At 42.5% G+C, this 23,509-nt stretch overlaps 1 protein-coding gene across 2 annotated transcripts in view; it reads right to left on the bottom strand.

Annotated features, from left to right (window-relative positions):
* Positions 1 to 23,100, bottom strand: part of myot (myotilin) — a 28,259-nt gene extending 5,159 nt beyond the window's left edge. Inside the window, exons 1-16 of one of the 2 annotated variants that reach the window (XM_006781881.2) lie at positions 22,921 to 23,100; positions 16,263 to 16,295; positions 15,837 to 16,011; positions 15,568 to 15,630; positions 15,302 to 15,443; positions 12,509 to 12,532; positions 11,458 to 11,577; positions 11,172 to 11,373; positions 5,351 to 5,564; positions 4,300 to 5,228; positions 2,898 to 3,048; positions 2,609 to 2,710; positions 1,964 to 2,001; positions 698 to 836; positions 381 to 588; positions 109 to 274 (exon numbers count right to left, since the gene is read on the bottom strand). In XM_006781881.2, the coding sequence (XP_006781944.1) occupies positions 109 to 274; positions 381 to 588; positions 698 to 836; positions 1,964 to 2,001; positions 2,609 to 2,710; positions 2,898 to 3,048; positions 4,300 to 5,228; positions 5,351 to 5,564; positions 11,172 to 11,373; positions 11,458 to 11,577; positions 12,509 to 12,532; positions 15,302 to 15,443; positions 15,568 to 15,630; positions 15,837 to 16,011; positions 16,263 to 16,270 (2,681 nt within the window). In that variant the 5' untranslated portion in view covers positions 16,271 to 16,295; positions 22,921 to 23,100. Of the gene's footprint in view, positions 1 to 108; positions 275 to 380; positions 589 to 697; positions 837 to 1,963; positions 2,002 to 2,608; positions 2,711 to 2,897; positions 3,049 to 4,299; positions 5,229 to 5,350; positions 5,565 to 11,171; positions 11,578 to 12,508; positions 12,533 to 15,301; positions 15,444 to 15,567; positions 15,631 to 15,836; positions 16,012 to 16,262; positions 16,296 to 22,920 lie in introns of both variants that reach the window. The other variant, XM_087847663.1, reaches the window with a different exon arrangement.
* Positions 23,101 to 23,509: the final 409 nt, after the last annotated feature.

Raw genomic sequence — 23,509 nt, 5'->3', positions numbered from 1 at the left:
AGTGAGAAAGACTGCAAAGTTACACATACGGGCCAAAGTGTCACAATCACAGAGTCGATGCCAGGTATCATCACCTGAACAGTGGAGTCTGAACTTAAGCTGACGCACCTCATTCTGTTGGGGTCAATGCGCAGCATGTCTTTATCCTTCTTCCAGAAAAGCTGCGGTGGAGGGGAAGCATCCACTTTGCACTCTAACCTGATTGTGTCGCCCTCTAGAGTTCTGGAGTTCACCATCTTCTGGACAAAGGTAGGAGGACGGAGCGCTTCCTGAGCTGCAGAGACGAATGAGGATACATGTGATTAGGTCCTCTCCCACGGTGAAAGGCGGTATCATTAAATCAGTCGCCATGACGAAGAGCACAGTACGCTAATATTTACCGATTACATTGAGCCTCATGGTAAATCTGCTCTCCCCGGCTCGGTTCCTGGCCACACACTCGTACACACCAGCATGATGCACCGTCACAATCTCTATGATGAATGAGTGCATCCCTTTCTCACACACCAGCATCTTATGGTAGTCATCTGGACGAATGGCTTTACCGTCCAGATACCAGGAGACATCGGGTGTTGGGAGGCCTCCCACCTGAAATTAACACATTTTTCATGGTTCATCACTAGTGAAAAATAGCTTATTGAACCTAATTTTGTTAGGGTTCTGGTTTATATGAAGTATTCAGTCTTAAAAGAGCCACCTTGAAGTCAAGCCTACAGAAGCGCCCCTCCTCCACTGTGAGGTCTGGGGGGACCTGCAGGAAGCGAGGCGCGTAACATTTCTCCTGGATAGCCAATCCTTCGTTACCCCTCTCATCTGTGCGCGAGTGGTGCCTCCCCCTGCAGAGGACATTACTTATTTATAACCTCACTTTCAATGACTGAACTTTACAGGCCACTAGTGACCACACACAGACGCACGCAAGCAAATGCACTAACACTGACTGCTTTTCCTTTTCTGTCCACTGACATCACAAATATGCTATGAAGAACTTAAGCCTCCTTACCAGCAGGCAGCTGGGGTTGGGTTGCACAACGATTAATTGCTTGGCTTTTGTTTTAAATTGAGGCTTTAATTGAGGTAAAGTGTATAATCTCACAACTTTGTTTTCATTTTTCTCTTGCTTCAGTGATCTGCTATTAGAATGGTATACACTTGCATTTGATGCAGCACAGACTCTGCAGATATAAAGTCCGTTTTAGCCAATTCAAAAAAAATAAACTAAGACAAAAAAAAGGATGCTGAACAGGTTGAATGGTCAGCTACTGTTTGAGCCAGGAAGTCAGGACGTACTCTAAACTGTCTAAACCGAACCCTTGATGCCCCAACATCCTTCACTGTGCAGCCTAAATGCATCACCTCTAATCAAGCATATGATATTATTAAAGGAGCAGGTCTTTGTGGAAAACTATAAGATTTAAACAGGAGTAATACAAATTTAGCTTGGGCAACCAGGGTTTCTTTCCAGCAGGTTAATAACAACAGTGACACAGTGATGTTACACACCTACAGCAGCCGCAGAGAGGTGGAAATGCAGACAGTGAGCTCAGGTAAAGTGAAAGATAACTGCCAACTATAACAAGCATTAGCTACATTGCCTTCAAACCTAGGGGGGCGAAAATCTTGCACCAAACCTGCTGTTGAACAAGATTAAGCCTAAATAAAGCTGTATTTTCAGCTGCTCCCAGCACCAGAGGCATGTTTACAAAGGTTCAATCATTTTAAAACAAGCTCCTTGTACTCAATCTGCTATCTTAGATTAAATTACTACAACCTGTCAGCCTTCTCTGTTCCAGCAGTGCTACCTGCAGCAAGCAGACAGATTAAAAAATATCAAATCTACTTATAAATAATTGCCATTTTGTTTTTTAGCCTGCAGATGAAGTGCACAAGTGCACAGATGCTGGATAAACATTAAATGAAACCTGGGTCAATCATTCTGTGCAAATGTAGAAGTTGTATTTACCATAGTCCACCCGTGTGTCTTCCTTCTGGTGAGTCTGGCTGTAACAGAAAGACTGAGATAAACTGACACAATCACACTGTAGGTTTCAGGTTTGAAAACTAGCTCATACAGGTCAACAGGAATGACAGCAACTGTGTGTGTGTGTGTGTGTGTGTGTGTGTGTGCTGACACAATGGTGCTGTTGTCACGACTGAGAGGTTCATTCCCAGAAACAAGCTAGAAAAAGCTGCTGACAACCTCGATGGCTTGAGAGGATGATGTGTGTGAGAGAGAAATTAGATGGTGCAAAGCCCTGTGAGCAACAGGCTTTTTGACAGAACAATCCCACGTGCGCGCGCACACACACAGTGACGTGGTCAAAATGACAGTGTGAAGCCGCTCGCTGTGGCTGCTGATTATACTGCTGCACTTTCTCATCTTCGAGCTTGGGAGCCCATCAGGAGGCCCTGAGAGGGAAACTGGCTCCCTGCTCTGCTATTCAAACCCAAATGACTGTATTAATGTGAGGTCTTCACTTAACGGCTAAATGAAAGCTAATGGGTTTTGGAACAGGGCCAGCATGAACGTCAGCCCTGCAGCGCACTCTGAAACGCTCTCTTGAGATTGGAAATTTTTTCATAATAACGGAGAAAGTCAAAGCTGTACCTGGTCGAGTTGTGAGTCTGAAAGATTGTCTTGGTCAAACATGTAGGTAGTGTTGTCTGGACCCAACAGCCTACGAGCCATGCGCTCCTCGTAAGACAGCTTCTGTAAAAATGAAGCTTCATGTTGGTAAGTTTTAATTGATTACATCATTTTTAACCAACACACAGAGGGTGTGGACAGCATGGGTCACTGATATTTCTGGTAAACTACTGCACTGCATTCTCTTCAAACAGACATGGTGGGTGTGTGTGTGTGTGTGTGTGTGTGTGGTGGAGGAGGGGGGGCACACCTGGCTGTTTCTCCTCCTGGCTTCCTTTGAGCGGAGCTTCTTCTCCAGATCCTGAATCAAAGCGTCTTTGGAACCTTGAATGTCTTCATCTGTGGAGCGGGCGGAGGACGGTCGAGGAGCTATAGCCTTCTTCAGTATGGGTTTGGGAAGGCTGTGAAGTAGAAAGGAAGGAGGGAGAGAACTGAACCCTTCTCCTTACTTCCTGTGTCCTACTTTATTTAAACGTTTCTTTTTTCTTATATATAAAAGAAAGCAAAAATGTATGCACTGAAAGGATTATATGGATACTTATTACAACAAATATTACAATAATAAAGTACTGGTGGATGCTCGTACTAAACATGACTAAAGCTAAAAGCTTAGGCTTCAGTCTGCTGGGTTGTTTTTTCTTGAATCTTAACGTCGCGTAAGGGCGGATATTCTTCTTATGGTCGTCTTATGCACACAGCTCGGGCCGTGAGCAGCTCCAGCCCCCTGTTAGTAAAATCTTTTATTTGTACAGGCAGCCAATAACAGGAAAGCTGGATTATAGTTCGGGGAGAAAGAGAGCTAAATAGCTTTGAGACAATGGTTGGACTGAGTGCCTATTATAAAATAAAGATTACTTTGAGTTCAACACTTAAAAACACGGAGAAATAAGTAGAATCTCCTTTAACTGATTTCACAGGACTGTACAGAGTCCTGTCAAAGCTCCATGGCTGGTTAAAAGTTATTCTAAACTCTGAACAGATGTCAGGTTTTTCAAAGTGTGTACACTCAGGCAGCCATCTATTAGGTACAGCTATCCATCCATCTTCTTCCGCTTGTCCAGGGCCGGGTTGCAGGGGCAGCAGCCTAAGAAGAGAAGCCCAGACCTCCCTCTCCCCAGCCACCTCCTCCAGCTTGTCCGGGGAAACAGCCAGGCGTTCCCAGGCCAGCTGAAAGATATTATCTCTCCAGCGTGTCCTGGGTCTGCCCCGGGGCCTCCTCCCGGTCGGACACCTCTCCCAGCAGGCATCCTTATCAGATACCCGAACCACCTCAACTGGCGCCTTTCGATGTGCAGGGGCAGCGGCTCTACTCTGAGCCCCTCCTGGATGGCTGAATTTCTCACACCATCTCTAAGGGAAAGGCCAGCCACCCTTCAGAGGAAGCCCATAGCTTCAATGCGCGATCTCGTTCTTTCGGTCACTACCCACAGGAACGTAGATCGACTGGTACAGCCTGGGATAAATTCTTCCTTCATGAAGTTTTTGTTTAAACTTTCTGACAGAAATGTTTAAATTTTATCATCAGTTTGGAGGCTGTGTGGAGTTTTGCTGTGTTTTGGTTTATTTTCAATGTCAAAATATCAGAAACTGAATTTGTACCGACTGTAATAATGTGCATGCCAAATTGTAAACTGAGGTATCGGGCAACTCACGTGCTTGGCGTCCCCTTATAGTTGGCAGGTAAGGAGACCACAGCAGGCTGTACACTGTTCTGGGTGCTGGGAGTGAAAGGCTGCTGTGGGACACAGGAGGGTGAGGAGGAAGAAGAGAGAGGGGAGCGTGGGAGGGAAGGAGACACTGGTGGAGGTTGTTGAGGGAGGAGAGGGCTCGAGGGTGCGAGCGGGGAGCGGGAGGGGGAGGTGGAGGAGAGGGGACGGTTGGTGTTAGGAGACAGTTTGGAGGAGGACTGGGAGGGTAACACTGAGCAGAGGTAAGCAGCAGAGGCCGACATGCTGTCCTGGTTAGCAGGTAAGGTGGCGCTGCCAAGGCCAGTAGCACTGGGGACGCTAGGGGTGAGGGTGATGGTGGAGCGCATGGTGGTGCGGGGGAGAGATGAGGATGGGAGAGATGAGAAGGAGGTGGGAGAGTGACTGAGCATAGGGCCGGCGGAGGAAAGAGCAGGTACAGCAGAGGAGGCCGGGTTGGAGACAGGGGAGCTGAGGCTGGATGAAGACGGAGAACTCTTGGCTGTTCCGTTGGCCTGGATGTGGATCTGTGGCGGTGCGGCGGACTGGTATTGGTTCTGACTGAGGCTCAGTGACTGAAACTGTGACTGGGTCTCTGACAAGGACTTTGACGCGGACTGAGAAAATGACTGACTTTGTGTGGACATGGCTTTAGTTTGAATCTGCGTCTCCAGGACATTTGGACTGTTCTGGGCACTGTTGAGGTTCTGCTGGGAGTTGTTTTGGTTTTCCTGGGCTTCCTTCAGCACGCTGTCGTAGCTGGGTGCCTGGAAGGCCGGCTGAGACTGAATAAAATGCCTCGGTCGCTCATAGTTGAAGGCGCTGGGAGGGAACGTGCTAGGAGTGAACGTAGGCAGGTCGGACAGGTTCATGTTGTTGCCTCCTGACTGGGAGGACTGGAATGAACAGGAAAACCAAATTTGCACCATGGAATAAGACTGGATCATGCAACATCTCAGTGCAATGATTAAATAAAAAATTCTGAGCTTTTTACATTTGACAACAGAAATACTCTTACTGTGAAACTGAGCTTGCTTGGGGTGAACAGCTTGGGGACCTGGGCTTTCTCCTTGACTTCTGGCGGTGGTGAGGGTGGTGGGGTTGGGCTAGACGTACAAGTTTGGGCAGTAACCTCTGGGGATCTCTGACCCTCTGAGCTCAGGGCGATCTCGTCCTCGCTCCGCCCAAAGATTTCTTCAGAGTACTGGTTGGCCAGCTGAGGCTCAGGGAAACTGCCATAAAGACAAGTGTGTTAGCTTTAGATTTAAAATATATTACTAGAAGTCCCTCAAAGTTAAAGGATTTTTCTCTCAATAACCCCCGATGTGTCCACGTTCTTCGTTTACCAACTTCTGGCTCCAAAATGTGGAGTCTGGTGTTGTACACATTTTACGGGATACACAAGTTTCCCACAGCTATACAGTCATTTGAGGTGGGAGGGATGTCTTTGAAGTAGTGACTGAAATACTCATGTGTGCGATCCATATGATAAAAAGTGTATTTGTATTGTTTAAAAAAAATAAGATTACAGTATGTTTCAAAATAACTGAAACGGTACCAGTGAGGCTGTTTAATGAAAGTAACAGATATCTACTCCCATTTCAGCCCACTCGCTGGTTTTCCTCCTGTAATACCGAGCCTGGCTCGACCTCTATTTTTCTACTAGGAAAGAATGTTGTTCCCATGGCTACCACGAAGTCTGGGCTACGCAGGAGCAGTAATGACAATAGCAGTCTCCCTCTCTTTACGCGCTCTCACACACTTCCTTGCATCCACACACTTGTTCTGCACTTCTCCTGGGGGCACAAGATGACCAGTCAGCATCAGCTGACCCAGAGTCTAAAACCTTGGATCTGAATCAACGCCGTCTGATAGATGCTTATTGGGAGATTCTGAAGCATGTTAGACTTAGTGGTGTAAGCACAAAAGACAAGTGTAAAGTGTTCTGTAAGTGGAGGTGTGTGTAATCTCTGGCCTATTTTATATCTCCTTTTATATCCTCATTACAAAGAGTTTGTAATGAGGATATAAAACTGTCTTTGGAGAATGGTAATGCTTGGAGTCTGATGAAAACAAACAAAAAGAACTGGATGGCTTTCATTTTATTAATTTTTTTAAAGAAATGGGCCCCTAGATATATGTGAGCAGGACTTTTTACAGGTGAAAACTTAATGTGTCGATGATCTTTGCTAGACATGCTAAGCAGGAGAAATGTTTTTGGCACTATATCTGTGATGTGTACATATTAGCAGAGAACTCTGAATACCCACATTTCAGTCATTTAACGGTTGCATTTTAGGTTAGCATGATTGGATTGAGGATTTAAAGATCAGTGATGTTCCTTCTACCCAAGCGGTTGGTTTATAGCTTTGGACAGTACTGTGTTATCTGAGGGGGTTTCAAAATTCTGACAGCATGAGTTTCAATCTATAAGTAAGAACCAAATTAACTACAGTTTGGGAATATTTGGCATGTTTTAACAGACATGGATGCATCTGTGTGGACTTTCTGCTTCTTGAAAGTAGAGTCTGACTGATCCAGGATTTTTAAGACAAGTACTGATATTTGGGGATTTAAAAATCTGATACAGACCAATCAGACATTTGTTATGTGTAGTTACTCTGCTCAGATCAGCTGGTTGTTTGTCTCATCACCAACTCTTACAAAGTGCCTTCTGATGAACAAACTCATAACACAGTTGAAGGTCGCTTCTCCCATTTCCATTTACTGGCAGTTATAAATGCAAACACCAGCAGATCAGTAAATAGCGCACACTGGCTGCCTGAACACTTCTGTCTGAAGACTTTAACACTTTAAATTGCCAGTTTGCCAACATCTCTGCTCAGCACACTTATCGGTTTGTTTCCCTCGCTCTGTTTAACCTTTCTCAGTTTAATACGCATACAGTTAAACAGAATTTTAAGTATAGACTGATGTAAAAGCTTTAGTGTGTCTATCGTCCATGTAACATGCATATGAAATCCGGTCATGTAAAAAAAAAAAAGCAGTGTTAGGAGCTGTCAGGCCTTAAATGTGCAACACTGTAGCTTACTGCTGCAAAAAACAAACAACTTCTATAATAAACTTCATAATAAACATTGTGAACTACATTCATGAGTATTCCATCAAGCTCAGAAGAACTGAAATAGTCATAACTCTGTTGAACAAAGTCATGATCCAGTCTTTAAATTATGACTCGGGCATAAAGATGAATTCTTTGCAGCTTTTAACAGAGATTATGTGTGTTTTTCAGCACTGACTGTCCCCCTGTAGACTTTTGTACACAGCTGAAATTTTCTGGGAAAAAAAACAACACAATTTTTTAAAAAGCCAGTGCTTTTCAGCAAACGCCCATGTACTGCATTGCATGGTTTTGTTAATTATCCTAAAGTCACTGTACAAAGAAATCAGCTGATTCTGATTAATTTTTCTCAGATCTGATTGGTTAATTCCTCATATCCACACGAATAGTGTCATATACCTACAAGCCTGGTGAAATATGAGGAAGGCCTGAAAAAACAGACCCTGCTCAGGCCTACTGGTTAAACGTTCCTGCTTTGTGTAAGTGGATATTAACCTGCCAGAGGCTCAGTTAATTAATGACAGTGCATTCAATGTGTTGATCCATGCGTGGGATTTTTTTTGTGTGTGTTTTAAATGCTACTGTCTGAATACATGATATATGTGCCCGTGTGTGTCTGTGATCTAATCCTGTGAAAGTGTGTGTTTGTGTGATTAAGTGGGCAAAGCTATATTAATCTTGGTATTCGGACATCGGCTGGCAGGTGCAGACACTTTACTGGTGACCCAACCCATTTAACGCGCACACACACGCACACAAAAAGACTTGCATGGAACATCACTGACTGCAACACAGTAACGATATAATATGAATCTATTCTTTGATTCTATCATTTCCCTTTATATCTTGGTAACAGCCATGGAACCTGGGGTGGGGGTGAGTGGTTGTGGGTACTTAATAAAAGAAAAAAGGAAGAAAATGGAAAACAAAGTCACTCCTATATGTGCCAGCTGGGTCACACAAAGTGTCTCAAAGAAAACAAACCCATTCATTTTCAGATTTTAAAGTGCTCTTTAACAGGTGTTCTCGGAATTAATCCTACCTAAAAAAAAAAAAAAAAAAAAAAAAAAAAAAAAATCCTACCCAATGTTTCTGCGCAGACACCAACGCCGAATTAACTTCTTTTTCTCTCAACCATCCAGAATACTTCTTAAGGTTATGTTTAGGGTTAGTCGCAAGTCACCGTCAAATTATAATTCGGGTAGGACGTTTTGTCAGAGTTGGATGGTTTCTCAGAACACCGGCCATAATAAGCACACTGCACCATCATTTATCTGGGCTGTTATTTTTACTGTAGGAAAAACCAACAGATGCCTTGCCAGCCTCAGATAATTTCCTCTTCCTGATCAAATAATTTAATCGATAATCAGATAAACTTGATGGCGGCCAAAGAACCTCAACTTGACCTTAATTGCCAGACTGCTGCCAACAGTTTCTGAACAACTGTTGTTGTGTGTAACACAGAGGAAGACCGGGGAGAGGGGGGGTTCTGAAGGACACCAACGCCATGTCTGCTCTTCACATTACAGATGAGATCATAGCTCTGAACGCTCATATAGGCTGGACAGCCAAACATACTTCACAACGTCAAACACTCGCTCTAGCTGAATGTGAACCGAAGAATGAGGACAATCAAAGCAACACACTAAAAAACAACTTACTGAACAGCATTAGTGAAGTGATGTTATTTTTATCTGCAGCCTATAACTAAACTTATATATTATATTTATTTTACTGAGAATTTATTTGTGGTTCATGATCCATTGTGGTTCTGCTTAAACCCATCATAGTAACACATCAGAATGGAGAAGTCTTCTTTTGGATGGAATTTACACACACACACACACACACACACACACACACACACACCAAAAAATATACATGCCCACAAATATCGGTGTAGTGCAAAATCAGATGATCAGCAGCTGGAGAAGTCATTGGAAAATGGAGCATTTTGTTTGACCGCCGGTGGCTTGAAGGGCAGAGTTGCCACTGTACTGATGAGCTCATAGCCCATTCTGAGGTACCACTTGGCCCGAGCGGGGACTGTGCTCACCAAACACAGCTATCAGCAAAATAAAGCCAGATATTAATGGTATACACAGAAAGGAGCTCTAGAAAAGCGACGAATGACCGTTTCGCACCTGACGGCGTCGTAAATGTCTTAATTGGCTTAATTTCAGTTATGACGTCTACCCCACAGCCTGGGTCAAACGGCACCAACCAAATGACACCGACCCCCTAAATAGACCAAAGTTCACTTTCCAAGCGCTCTAAACATAGTTTGGCCTTTTAAGGAGGACATAGCATATCAGGTATCCACGATATAAACAAGGAAGGAAAATTATCATGTTGGAAGATTAAAAAGCGGCGATAGTACGGAGTTAAACGAGCTGGAGTCCAAACAGCCAAAGTTAACAGCAGGTAGTAAAAACATGCGTATTGCCGCTACCGGTGCAGACACATGCGGGGGCATTCTTACCTCGTTAAACGTTTCCACACCACTGTCCTTAAACCTGAGAGAGGACTCACTTAAGCGGGAAGAGCGCGACCCCCAAAACTCCACTGAGGAGAAGAAGCGCGAGGCAAGACTGCAACAGGTGACACCGCGCGCTCACGAGCAGCACGCGGAGTGACGTGACCGCGCACGTCTGGCAGATTGGTTTAGTTTTTCAAAAAGCTCAGCATCGTTACACGTAGTACACACATGTTATTTCTATTTACTGCGTAAATTTAAATATGTTTTCCCCGAAAGTAGAAATTGTTTTCTGATCAATTATCAAACATACTTCTGGCTTGTTCTTAGAAGTATGGAGTATCGACCGTACGGTGTCAGGTGAGAGAGATAATGCAATAATACAACAGCGACCTCATCTGGATAAAAGTAGAACTACAAATGCGTAAAGGAAATATCCAATACCATACAGTATAAAACAAACTAAAGTTCGTAAATAAAAAAAGGGTATTTTTTTTTTATACAAAACAGGGATGTAGAGTCATACACATTGAATAGTGCCATAAAAACACAAATACATATCAGTGTGCATAAACAGCGACATCAGAGTTGTGTAATATTTTTACTGTGCTGCGAAAAGTGTTTGCCCACTTCCTGATTTCTTAGGTTTTTGAATATTTGCCTGGAAATGGTTAAAAGGCCATTTCTAAGATTTTGGGACTGCAGCAGTAGAATGACATTTTGCAACAGTGTGAGTTCTGTTACATCTGGAATAAATCTAACACAGCATTTCATAAAATGATGATCCAACAGTCAAACATGTTGAGATGGTCTGGGGCTGCTCTGCTGCTTTTGAGACTTGCTGTAATTGATCTAACCATGAGTTCTGCTCTCTACCAGAAAATCCTGAAGGAGAACGTCCGGATGTCTGTTTGTACCTTGAACTTCAAGATGAGCTTAAATAGTCCATTCATCATCAAACACCCTCCCATGAAGCCAAATTAAAACAACTCTGCATAGAAGAGTGGGCCAAAATGTATCCTCAGTGAGACTCATTGTGAGTTATCACAAAAGCTTGATTGCAGTTTTTACTGTCAGTGGTGGCACAAGCTGTTATTACCTTCAGGAGGCAATTATTTGTTCACACAGAAAAAGTAAGTGCATTTTGTATTTACTCAGGTTATCCTTGCCTAATATTTAAAATTCTTTGATGATCTGAACATGTAAGTGTGATAAACATGCAAAAGCACTGCACTGCACTGTAGATACTGTTGGATGTTCATGAGACCATCATGCACTCACTCTGCAACAGAGATGTCATCTTCTACAGCGCTGTCAGGCCACTCAGGAGGAGGGAGGTTGATACTGTCTGACAGCCCTGGAGGAAAGTCTCCGCTGCTTGCTCTGCAGGACAAAGTCTCTTGTTGGGACATGGCCTCTTTATCTTGCCTGATAGAAACAGCTTCCTGATGAATGGCCTCGGCCTCCAACTGCTCGTCCAGGTCTGCGTGTGGGGTGTAAAGTATCAGAGTCACCATGTGAACTTTTAACTGGAAAACATTGTGGTATGTAAAACTGGACTTCCCACCGTCATAAACTTCCAGCATGGCTGAGCAGGAGACAGTGCCGAAAGCGTTGTGGACCACACACTTAAACAGGCCAGAGTCTTCGGGAAAGGCCTCAGTGATCACCAGTGTACACAGCTCCTCTGCAGGGGTTAACACAGCATCGGTAATCAAGACGCCAGGGCTGCAGTTTCACACATGATCAAAGACGCACTGCTCCTGGTTGTTATAGAAACACACCCCTATTATCAAATCAAAATAAATAAATATCAATTAAAGATGGAGGCCTTTTATGGTCTTAGACCAGTAGCACTGTTGTATAACAACATGTAAAATTGTCAGTGTTTCACTTTCTTTTAGTGGAAAGAACTTTCCCCTCTCATCACAGAGAGCTACTGCGATCGTAAGACGCCTCTTTGGTTTAACTACCTCACTTCGATCAGTACAGGAAGCCCTGGGTAATGACTTTACCGTTAAGAAGACTTCAAAACTGATGATTCAGACATGAGGCTCAAATTAATAGTTCAGTGACTCTGGTCATGTGATCCATGCTTAGCAACTTGTAACACAAGCACCAGGAAGAACCAGGCTTAATACAATTTGCCTTCTTCTTTGCAGTTTTATCCCTCTATAAGCTCGATACCATAAACCATCCAGGGCACATGTTTCTTCTCTGATCTTACAGGCTTTGGAAAGTTATTCACCTGCAGAGGGGAACATGGATTCTCTCGACACATAAGTAACTACACAGCTGGGTAATGAGTGCTGATTGTGAAAATGAACATTTCTCCAGCATTTACATCTTTTATCCACTTGGAGCTACCAGTGTGCTGAAGTGCTGAGTGTTCTCACTCTTACTCAAGCCAACAACTTCTACTCATCCACATTTCCCAGTCACGAATAAAAAACAAAACAAAACAAAGAAAATTAAAATAACAACACAGAAACATCACTTTTAGTAATTTCAGAGACTTTGTTTTTTTGTTTTTTGTATCTTACAATGTCAAGTAGGTTTGACACTTTGGGGAAACAGCTTCTCTTTGAGTTTGAATGTAATTAACATCAGGTACTCACCCGGCACTGATGCAGAACTGGCCTCTGGAAGAATAAGCAAAGAGATGAGATCATTTCTGGAGAATTTACACGGTAATAATATTTTCAGAGTTGTATATATATAATTCTGTTTCTGGATAGAAAACATCTAAGCGCCTCTAATCTGACCCATGTGAGCTCTTAACCGTGGGATAAAAAGATGTTTGAGTGCAGGGTGTGGATCTTTACACACTCTTCAGAGGCGAGATCGAGGAGTGTATTTCTGCTTAATCCTTCATCCAAATATATAGTTTAGTATTTTCTAATTAGCTTTGATTTTGATTTTTTTGTATCCAGTTTGGTTGCAGTTAGTTTCCAGAGTAGCTTTTCCAACGTCAGTTTAGTTTTTATTGTTTGAAAATGTTTAATTTAGTTTCTACTAGTTTCAGTCTTTTTTTTAATGATTATTAAGGTCGCCTATGCAGTAGTACACTTCTTATTATTCGTCGGATTTATTCTTCCCAGCCCCAGTCTGAAATTTCTTCTGCTGTGAAAGATCTGATCATGTGAAATCTTGCTGCGAAACTCACCCTGCAGCTTTGAGACAACCCCCACATGTTATATCATTTTGTGCGGCTCGATTGGGAATGGTGAGCTATGACTTTGGGTACCGATTTGTCACACGTTTTCTGCGAAATTCCCAAAAAAAGCACCCGAAAAAAAGGCACCAACCCAGGTCACTGTGGGACCCTATCGCTCGGCCAGACTTCATTTAAACTTTATACAAGTCACAAGACTTTGGACTGAAATTCATTACAAGGATCAAGGAGGACTCATGATCTTCAGCAGCATCTCCCTCATTTTCAGAGCTCCTCCGTAGGCCCGCCCCAGAAGATGGATAAGCCCAGCATTTCATGAACAGTCATGGACATCCCCACAAAAGTTCATCTCACAGACAGACAGGGCCGTGGAGGAAGAGGATCAGGGGCGACTGATAACATGGCTCCGAGGTGCTGCCTTGCATTTTGCTCTTTCTCACTACAACTATGTCTATTACTGAAAGGCAGTTCACAGTAAGGCTCAGGCTGCTTGGGAACTGAGCATTTCTTCTCCACTCACATCTTTCGACTTCCCATTTGTATACACCACTACAACTCTGTCCCTTCAACCCCCATAGACAGTACAGAATATAGACTGTATAAAATATTGATATAGCTACAGTAACATCATCCATTGGTCTCTGAAGTCCTATTTTGTAGCATCAAAATGAGCATTATCACCGTTGCCATCTTGATTGCAAAAACCAGCTGTGCTACGGTGGGGTGGGTCAAGAAAGAAAGCTGTTTTCCTATAGATTTCTGTAGGTTTCCATCAGGCTAGCTGTTGCCATCTGGTAGACTTCAGACCGAATGTACATTTAGGGTCCTTCTGTATTGGCTTCATGTTTCCAACAAACAAGCGATGTCCATGTTTTATACTGTCTATGCTTCAACCGGTCGCGGAAGATTCCACAGCATGTCTTTGTCCTGTCTTTCTTCTCTCGCCCCAACCGGTCGCAGCAGATGGCCGCCCCTCCCTGAGCCTGGTTCTGCCGGAGGTTTCTTCCTGTTAAAAGGGAGTTTTTCCTTCCCACTGTTGCCAAAGTGCTTGCTCATAGGGGGTCATATGATTGTTGGGTTTTTCTCTGTATCTATTAAGCGCCTTGAGGCGACTTTTGTTGTGATTTGGCGCTATATAAATAAAATTGAATTGAATTGAATTGAAAAGATGACTGCCCCTTTCTGAGCCTGGTTCTTCTGAAGGTTTCTTCCTGTTAAAAGGGAGTTTTTCCTTCCCACTGTCGCCAAGTGCTTGCTCACAGGGGATCGTTAGATTGTTGGGGTTTTCTTTTATAGTGTAGGATCTTTACCATGCAATATAAAGTTACTTGAGGCGACTGGCTATGAATTGGCCTTAATTAGCCAGTGATCATATTCCATACCCAGCTATTTATCAACCATCATTTGCATTCTATATTCCAAAAGGTTGAATCTGTTCATCTGGACGTAACGTTTTCAGTGGGAGAAATGTTATGTGACCTGCTCTAAAAGCAGAGTGTAGAGAATAATAATAAAAAAATTATCTTTGCTACTCAAACCTTTTGCCCTACATGTCTAATATATATATATATATATATATATATATATATATATATATATATATATATATATATATGCCCTCTTTCATTCAGTGTCATCCTTAATGAGATAGGAGTAACGGTTTTCTCGCAAATGCCATCAAAGTGCAGCCTCCTCCCTGTCTGTTCCCCATAGAGGTCCATTTAAATCGGCTCCCAAATTTCAGCTCAAATTTAAAATTGGGAGGGCATTTTTTACACTGTCACCACATCAATATAATAAACTCAATATAATAAACAAACGGTGAAAAAAATTTTGCGATACAACTTATAGTTTTCTCTAGGAAACATTTGTTTCAGAGCTTAAATCCTGTTTGCCCTGTGTGTCTGACCCTAAGGTGCAGAAGAGTGTGTGCTCCATCACCCCACCCTCCTCCTCCTCCTGCCACTCACAGGAGTTACTATAGTAACTGGTCCTAACAGCTGTGCACTGATGACTGCAGATGACTGATGAGCCTGTTTAAAACTCACAGTTCATTGCTCCAGTCATGTAGATCCTGATGTTTTCTGTCAACTGACCTGGCAGTAGCATGGGCAGACTCAAAATTTCTGAAGAAATTTCCGCTGTCTAGTTTTAATTACTGTCTCTTATAATGGTATGGAGGGCACATGTTAGAACCAAGATTTAGGAAAATCAGAGCAAGTATGAAAACACTCACTCTTGCGGAGTATCCTAAAATCATCGGAGTCCAGTATTTGCTCATCCTCTCTGTACCACATAACCTGCAGGGGCGGAGTCCCCCTCAGTCTGCACTCCAGGACCACCAGCTGACCCTTCACCGTAGACACGTCGTGGAGACACTGGCAGAGGGAGCAATGATGACCATGATCAAGAGAAGGTATGACAACAGGTTCATATGAGTATGGTTTCTGGTTTTCTTTGTACACTTTCATGAACAAATACAAGATTGCACATTTATTTCACCTTAACAAATGTGGGAGCCACTGCGCTGCTTGAATGCTGCTGGTTGTAGATGGGACTCTGAGTCTGGGGAAATGGAATAATATAAATCACCTAATTTGTTTGAAAATCATTTGCCATATCTATTTCTTTATTTACATAAAGGTTGCTTTCAACATTACAGGACATTAAAATGACATTTAGCTATTTAACCAGTTTATCCCCATAATGAAACATACTCGTGTGTTTTATCAAATGAGGTGAAATGACTCATTTTAATTGGCTGTAATTACCCTCTGAGGGCTGACACACAGCGGCTGCACCAGACTGGAGTGTCTCTGACTGAGGAGAGTGGAGGAGGAGATGGTGGAGGAGCAGGAGGAGAGCTTACGAGTGGAGGATGCAGCAGCAGAGGAGGAGGAGATGGTCAGAGACATGGTGCTCGTCTTCTTCTGCACCTTCTGGACTCTAATCACCAATAATGAAATGAATAAATCTGTGTTTGGATGCTTCCTCGGGTTGTGAGAACATAAGTCTGTATACAGAGTCACACTGTGAGGATTCTTTCCTTATTGTTAAGGACAAAAAGTAAGTCTCCATCTTACAATCATTAGAAATGTAAAGTAAAGATTTAGGATAAAATTAGGTTAAATTGAGTCAAGTATTACTTATGGTTCATGAAAAGGAAACGTGTGTGTTTGTGTGCAGGTCTAACTTACTGTTCCATGTTCCAGGATGCAGTGACAGAGGTCCTGCAAAGACAAAAGGACACTCTCAAACATGCTGTGCTACAGTGTTGTAGAAATGAGTGTCTTCAGGTATGACTGAACACATACATTTCATTTTACAAAGCACCAGCACAGACTTTTAGCCACTAATAAGATGTTAATCAAGAATTAGATTCCAACCCATTAAATCATATTAATTCAATGTTTTTTCCAACAGTTTGAAACACGGTTCAGTTGTTGTTTGCTTCTGCACACGAGTCACATGTGCAGTGGGGAAGTAATTATGTGATCTCCTGCTGAATTTGTGAGTTTACTCACAAAGATGTGAACAGTCTCTAATTTGAAGGTAGTTTCATTTCATTTAATAAACATGACTTAATACTTGGCTTAGAAACCCTTGTTGGCGAGCACAGTGCTGAGGCGTTTCATGTAGTTGTTCAGCAGGTTTGCACACGTCTCAGGACGGATTTTGGTCCACTCCTCTTTACAGAAACTCTCTAAATCCTTTAGATTTCTTGGCTGCTGCTCAGCAACTCAAAGCTTCAGGTTCCTCCATAGATTTTCTGTCAGACTGAGCTCTGGAGACGGGCTCAGCCACTCCATGACATGGCGGTATGCTTTGGGTCAGTATCAGGCTGGAAGACCCATCCATGACCCATCTTCAATGTTCTGGCTGTGGGTTTTATGGTTCATTGCTCCATCCATTGGCCTCTTAATGGGGCTTAGGGTTAGTGTATTCAAGCTGTCCTGTACCCTTAGCAGAAAAACAGGTTCAAACAGGTGTGCTGGAGTGTTGGGATGGTGTTCTTTGGGTCACACACATTCTCACACTTTTGATTTCTGCCAACCCTTCACTGAATCATTTATATGTTCGCTGGCAAACTTAAAACAGACCTGTATATGTGCCTTCTTGAGCAGGGTGACTTTGCATCGCAAGATTTCAATCCATTATAGCACACCGATGGTCTTTTAGTCCAGTCCAGCCTTGTGCAGGTCTACAGCCTTGTCCCTGACGTCCTTTGGCAGCTCTCTGGTGTTGCCCGTGGTGATGGAGAGGTTGGAATGGAAGAAAGTGATTATGTGGACGGGTGTGCTTTATACATACAAGTTGAGATCAAGCGAATCTGTAAATGATCGACTGGTAGGTTGATTGAGCCAATCTGTGGGAGCTTGTTCTGACTCTATTTTAGGGGATGAAATACTTCTTTCTGTCTTTGGTCGATAACCTGTCTCTTTCTCTCCTGTCTCTCTTTGTACGTGAGCAGACTTAAAAATTCAGCCAGAGATCAAATAATTATTTCCTGGATTGTAAGCCTCCTTTCTGCTGTCTTTGTGTTTTGTGTAAACCATCAAATAAGTAACACATTTTTGGATTAATGCTGAACATGTGTAGGCCTATAAACAAAACGATGATGTCGGCACTGGTATCAGTAAAATCTTAAAAGTTCTGAGAGCATCCCTGGCCAGAAAACGCCTCAGACAAATGCTTGAGATTAAAGCTGGATGAGACCCTGTTTAAAAAAGACACAGAGTCAGGTGTTGATTAAAACAACATCTTGGCAGGACTGTACGTCACGTTTGGATCAATGAACGTGCACAAAGCCTATGTAATTATGAGATTTCACGTCTAGTGAATCTTTAGACAGGTTTAATTTACAGACTGTATAAAAAAGATGTGCCTTAAATCTGAATTCTTCCAAATGGCCAGAATGGAGAGAACTATCTTACTGCAACAAGAAGAAGTTTTGTCCAAATGATAGTAAAACAGATAATAAGGCAGGACGGAGCTACTTTGTAACTGACGAGCTGTTCGTTTCACAGTCACTTCCACCCCTCATTTATAATACTGAACACAAAGCTTCAAAACAGGATTTCACAACTAATTAACACACAACACTTTGTTTGCCTTGAATTAAATTTTACAGCCACATTTGCCTCAACGCAAATTATATTGTACGGTAAAGACTTTAGAGAGAAAACCCAACAATCAGACAATCCCCTCTGAGGAAGACCTTGACAACAGTGGGAAGGAAAAACTCCCTTTTAACAGGAAGAAACCTCCAGCAGTTATATTTAATACAGCTAAATTCAAGCTTGATTACATGCATTTCTATTGATCTGTTGTTTCTTTCAGGTGGTGATATACAAACACAGTAATGTTTTGTATTACTATTTATCATCCCCAAACAAATGAATGGTCACGCACGCTTACGCAGACTCAAAGTTAGACGTGGAAACAAATAAGGTTAAACGCTTGAGCTCACACACTGGATTCCTCAAACAGGGCACCAAATCACTCTGGTAACAGGTCACTGTTTCTCCATGACTTTGTTTGGCAACAGCATGGCCATATCTGAGCTAACTGAAGGCATAAGGAGACTCATACACCCAAAAGACTCCCTCAGATCTCAGCCTTCCGGCCTTGGGAGGTCTGTCTTGGTTTCAGAGAAGGAGCTGCCTGAGGTTCAGGTTTCTGGGCTAAATTAAACTTTGTCACCTCCTAAGCACTGCACAGACTGTCTGAGCTGTGATAAATCAAAGTGTCTCCATGTCGAAGTCGCAGAGGTAAAGAAAAGTCTTTACTCTAGAATTATGTGTCATATACATTTAATCTACAACAGTACATCTTAGCTGGGTTACTATTTGTACTAGTTGTGCTACATGGGGTCACAGCAGTCAAATAAACACAGCCTAAACATTGTCTAAATGAGAGGATCACAGCTTAAGAAAGAAGAAACAACTAAGGCATGTATGACATCCGTGTGTACATCCAGTTTTCCCCTCACATAATCACTCCAAACAGCTGTGTGTGCGCGTACTAAAGCCCACTGCTGATACAACAGCAGCTGTTGCTAAACCCTTTGTATCAATTGTCTCTCTTATATAACTGCAGAATTTATGGCAGGACACATTCATGCAGTGCAACAAATCCACTACCTGGCAAGCAACAGATGGACAGAGGCACACAAGCAGTGGCAGCCAAGTTCAGTGACGTCCCAAACAAGGATGTAACATTGATATTATCCGACGACAGGCAAATCAAAGACACAGGTGACAGTGGCATCCTTTTTGCTTTAGTGTAGGTGAAGACTGAGCAGTATTAGACCCTACATTTCCCATAATGCAACTTGCTGGAGGCTTCTCAGTATAACCTCCCTCCCCGGGGGTCCGATATCGACTGGCATGCCTTCAGATTATTAAGTTTTTCTAAGTGCCTAAAGTTTAAAGTGAGACGAAAGGACGTCCAGACTGACAGAAGATGTTAAAACATGAATCCAAAGGAGAGCAAACATCATCACTAGATCGTCCAGAAGCTTATTGCCAGTTGGCCTTTAGCAGCCCTCAAAGAGGAAAGATGCTACCCATCTCAGACCTCCTGTTTCCCTGAAGCCATACCCAGTAAAACATGGCCAGGAGTTCGGTGGGCTCCTGCACCAGAGCTCTGAATACAGTGACTGGAATATTTTTTGTTTCAAAGTCATTTGAAGTAATTGTTGTACTCTACACAAAGGATCTGAAGAACAAACAAAGACACACCAAATCTAAAAGAACACAAAAAACACAAAAGCAGACCAAACTGCTACAAAGAACCACAAAACCATAACTTCCAAATTGATTCTTCTTTTTCTGCTGTTCCACTCACACATTTATACCTGAGTTTACGTTCGAGCCTGCTCTGCTCCTGTCATAAGTGAGAGTATAGTGACTGTTCTGCCTCTAGCTTCAACCTGTTTTTGGATGGTCTAAGAAACATGTTGTCCTACCACAAATATCTCCACACACACCTGCCTGCAGGGCAATATTTGTCTGTGTGGTGAGAAGCATTAATACAGTATAATGCATATATAAAATCACATATCTTTAGACCATCTTTAGAGATCTTCGTAGGTCCCTATTACTGCAGACTGCTACTCTAAACATTTGCATGTAATTTGTCAATATGGCTTGCTAATGCGTATGGCACACAACTCTGTGTTGCTCACTGATGTGTCAATGAAGAATCATGGCTGGTATTTTTAACAGCATGTTGAGCCCACTGATTCTGTAACACGGGGAAAGAGGAAGATGGCTGCACTGAGTCCAATATTCCAGTAAGTGCATTTCCAGTGCACCTGTTCTCACCTGACAGGAGAAAGCCAGCCTTTGGAGATGAGTCATGGTGATGACTGTTTGTCATTTGGTTTGCTATTAAAAACGGTGAGTGGTGATAGTTAACAGGTGCCACAAATGTATCCTCCAACCTGTGTTATTAGCATAAATGATCTATTTTATACACTAACAGCATGTATAGATGTGTCATTTACAGTTATCAAAGAAAACTGAGCTGTCCTGCAGTCGACGAGGAGATTCTGACAACCAGGAAGAAACAGTCAGCCTTGCTCATTTAAACAGATCCTTCATTGCTGTACACAACACCATGAAGCTTTCAGCCACTAGCAGCTCTCAGCTGTGGACAGGAGTGGCACATTAGAGCAGAAATCCAGAATGAAGTGGACCGTGTTAAAATTAGCTAACAAAGCAACCTTTATATAAACCTGTGGGCTTTGAAAGGTACCCTCCAAAAATAATAGAGTAATATAGAGTAATGTATTAACCACTGAATGTAGGAGGTTTATAACAGGCTAAGCAAAATGCACAAACACAAACATCATGTTAAACTTTTTCCATACATCTTTGTGACCAGACCAAGAGCACACCAGCAAAGAGAAAAGATAAAAAAAAGGCACACACTGTTGCTTTACTCAGCTGTAATGATAAAAGTAGCATTACATGATGCATACTGCACACAGCTATTATTAGTTATTTATGAAAAACTGAAATTATAAATCTAGTACTATTCATTGTTGTACATTAAGAAATATATTTAATACATGGGTCTTTCCAGGAAATATCTTTGTAATTAATAGATAGAAGACTCTTAAGTAAGTGAATGTAGCATTAGTGTCAGTTTATACTGTATATGGTATGATCTTTTGTGATAGCAGCAGGATATGATAAGGAATTAAATTGTATCTTCTCTAACAGCATGAATCTTGGTTCACTCCAGCGTTTCTCTGAGACTGTTCAGATACAGCAGTAATTTAAGCTAAATGCTAATATTGGTAACAATGGTTGTTTTGGTGCGTTCCAAAATAAGTAAATAAGGAAAATTGAAATTCCCAGTTGGAAGTTTTTTGTGGAATTCAGATTTCCCCTTCGGAAAGTCAGAGCAGACCAACATATCCAACATAGTTGTTGGGTATGTTGGTCTGTAATGTTGTGGGGATGGAGCTGGACTCCCTTAAGGTGGTGTCAGAGAGGTGGATGTTGTCCAAGATAAAAGACAATGTTGGATAATACCAAATAATTACCAAAAAGCCCCACTGAACGACACAGGAAATCCTTCCTGCCTGTGGCTCCCTGTACAACTCATCTACTTAACACACTGTATACTGCAATAGCTACACCCTTTTTGCACATGCTCTTCTTTCTTATTCAGCCATTTATCAATAAATGACTTAATTATTTAATAAAGAGGTGATTTCCAAGGCCAACTCTTTGTAAAGGTACTACTGATAACAAAGAGAAATTACATTTTGAATTTTCTCAGTTGCATCACTCCAGAAACCGTCCTAGTCCTCAACCTATGACTCTCCAATTCTCCTACCTCCTCAGCTTGGCTGTGCACAGGACCAATTTAGCGCAGACTGGGTCACCTGATCTCTCTTTTGGCCAACCAGAACCCAGTAGCTGAACACAGTGTCACACAGGCATGCCAGGCTTGTACACACACACACAGCTCAAATTTGGCTGGTATGTCTTATGTTGCCTCACACTGCAGGACATGTAACTGACACAGTTCCTTTTTTTATTTATACCCTTTAAATTCCCCTCTTCATTTGCTGCACTGGATATCCTATGTGGATAGTTTGCTCCAATGTCTTTGAGTGTGCCTATATATTTTTCAAAGACTATCATTGTGCTAATTTAAAGATGTGCATTGGGATGTTCTCTTTTGATAGATGCCGTTTTGTAACAGTAACTACAAAGAATCTTTAGTGGTGTCACTAGAAGCTGAAGGCAGCCAGGGGAAAGTAAGTAGGTAGATCAACAGATGGATAGGAGAGTAGAAAGGTAGGTTATTCGATAAGCAGGTAGGTAGGAAGCTACGTAGCTACAAAGGTTGGTAGTTAGAATAATAGCGTATCGAGGTAACTATTGTCAATGAAATATAGCTAGATAGCACATGACGCAGCATATAAATTATAAATAACTTTAGACAGATCATTCCAGCTGTCCTCTTCCTTCTGGCTGCAAACTCAGTCACTCCAGTACTGCCTGCAGTATCAGGATCTCATTGGCCATGGACCAAATGATATACACCATTTGATTATCTGATTAACTTGACTTTTGCTTTCTCTTTTCTTTGAATCCTGACAAGGAGCAGGGCTTGAAGCATGCCACACATGCTGGACTTACACTTTTGCGATGTCTCTACTGAAAAGCTAATGATCTGAAATGCAAGCTGGGTTGCACAAGTTCCTCCATGCTGTAATTGTGTGTCATATGCTTCTAGCTTAATTTAGACAAGCAACAGGCAGCTCTGCATCCTCACCACAATCTTTAACCCATCTGAAGTGAACTTCCGCAAAAATATCCCCATCCTTACCTGTCTGCTTTATCCCCAGCAGGCCACAAAACCAAGAATAACAACAAATATATTGATCCAACAAGCAGAAAATCCAAATGCTAAAACCAAAACTGCTATATGACTGTGTGGCTGCCAGTCATGGCTTGGTCACTGGACGCTCCTGCTTTGGGTGAGCTGACACACACATTTACGCACAAGCAGGGGCTCGTGTGTGTGTTGAAGAGGTTGGGGTGTGGGACGGGGTTAGGGGGGAATCTGAGGCTGAGGAGGGGGGTGAGAGGAAGCCATGTGGGGTTCGGTTAGAGGGGTACGGAAGGAGCAAATTTAGAGCAGAGTGAAGTGTTAATTAATGGTCAAAGAGAATAGGGAAGCTCAAGTCTGCCCCAGCTGGTGCCTCATGCCTTTGTGCTAATGCGCACAGCTATTGCCAAATCCAAATGACCATGGATAGCTGACACAGAGCTAGCTTGTTGCACGTTGCTGCACAAACTATAAAGATATATTGTTCCATCTGAAATTACAAAAAGTGGCGGAGGCATCATAACCGGACCAAACTTCATCCAAGTGTGAGAGACAGGGGCCAGAAAACCTGCAACCGGTGCCAGTG

This window comes from Neolamprologus brichardi, chromosome 2 (genome assembly GCF_056152115.1).
Source record: "Neolamprologus brichardi isolate AB-2024 chromosome 2, ASM5615211v1, whole genome shotgun sequence".
In the NCBI taxonomy this organism is placed as follows: Eukaryota; Metazoa; Chordata; class Actinopteri; order Cichliformes; family Cichlidae; genus Neolamprologus; species Neolamprologus brichardi.
Note: the sequence above shows the minus strand (reverse complement) of the source record. Positions and strands in the feature narration are given on the sequence as shown.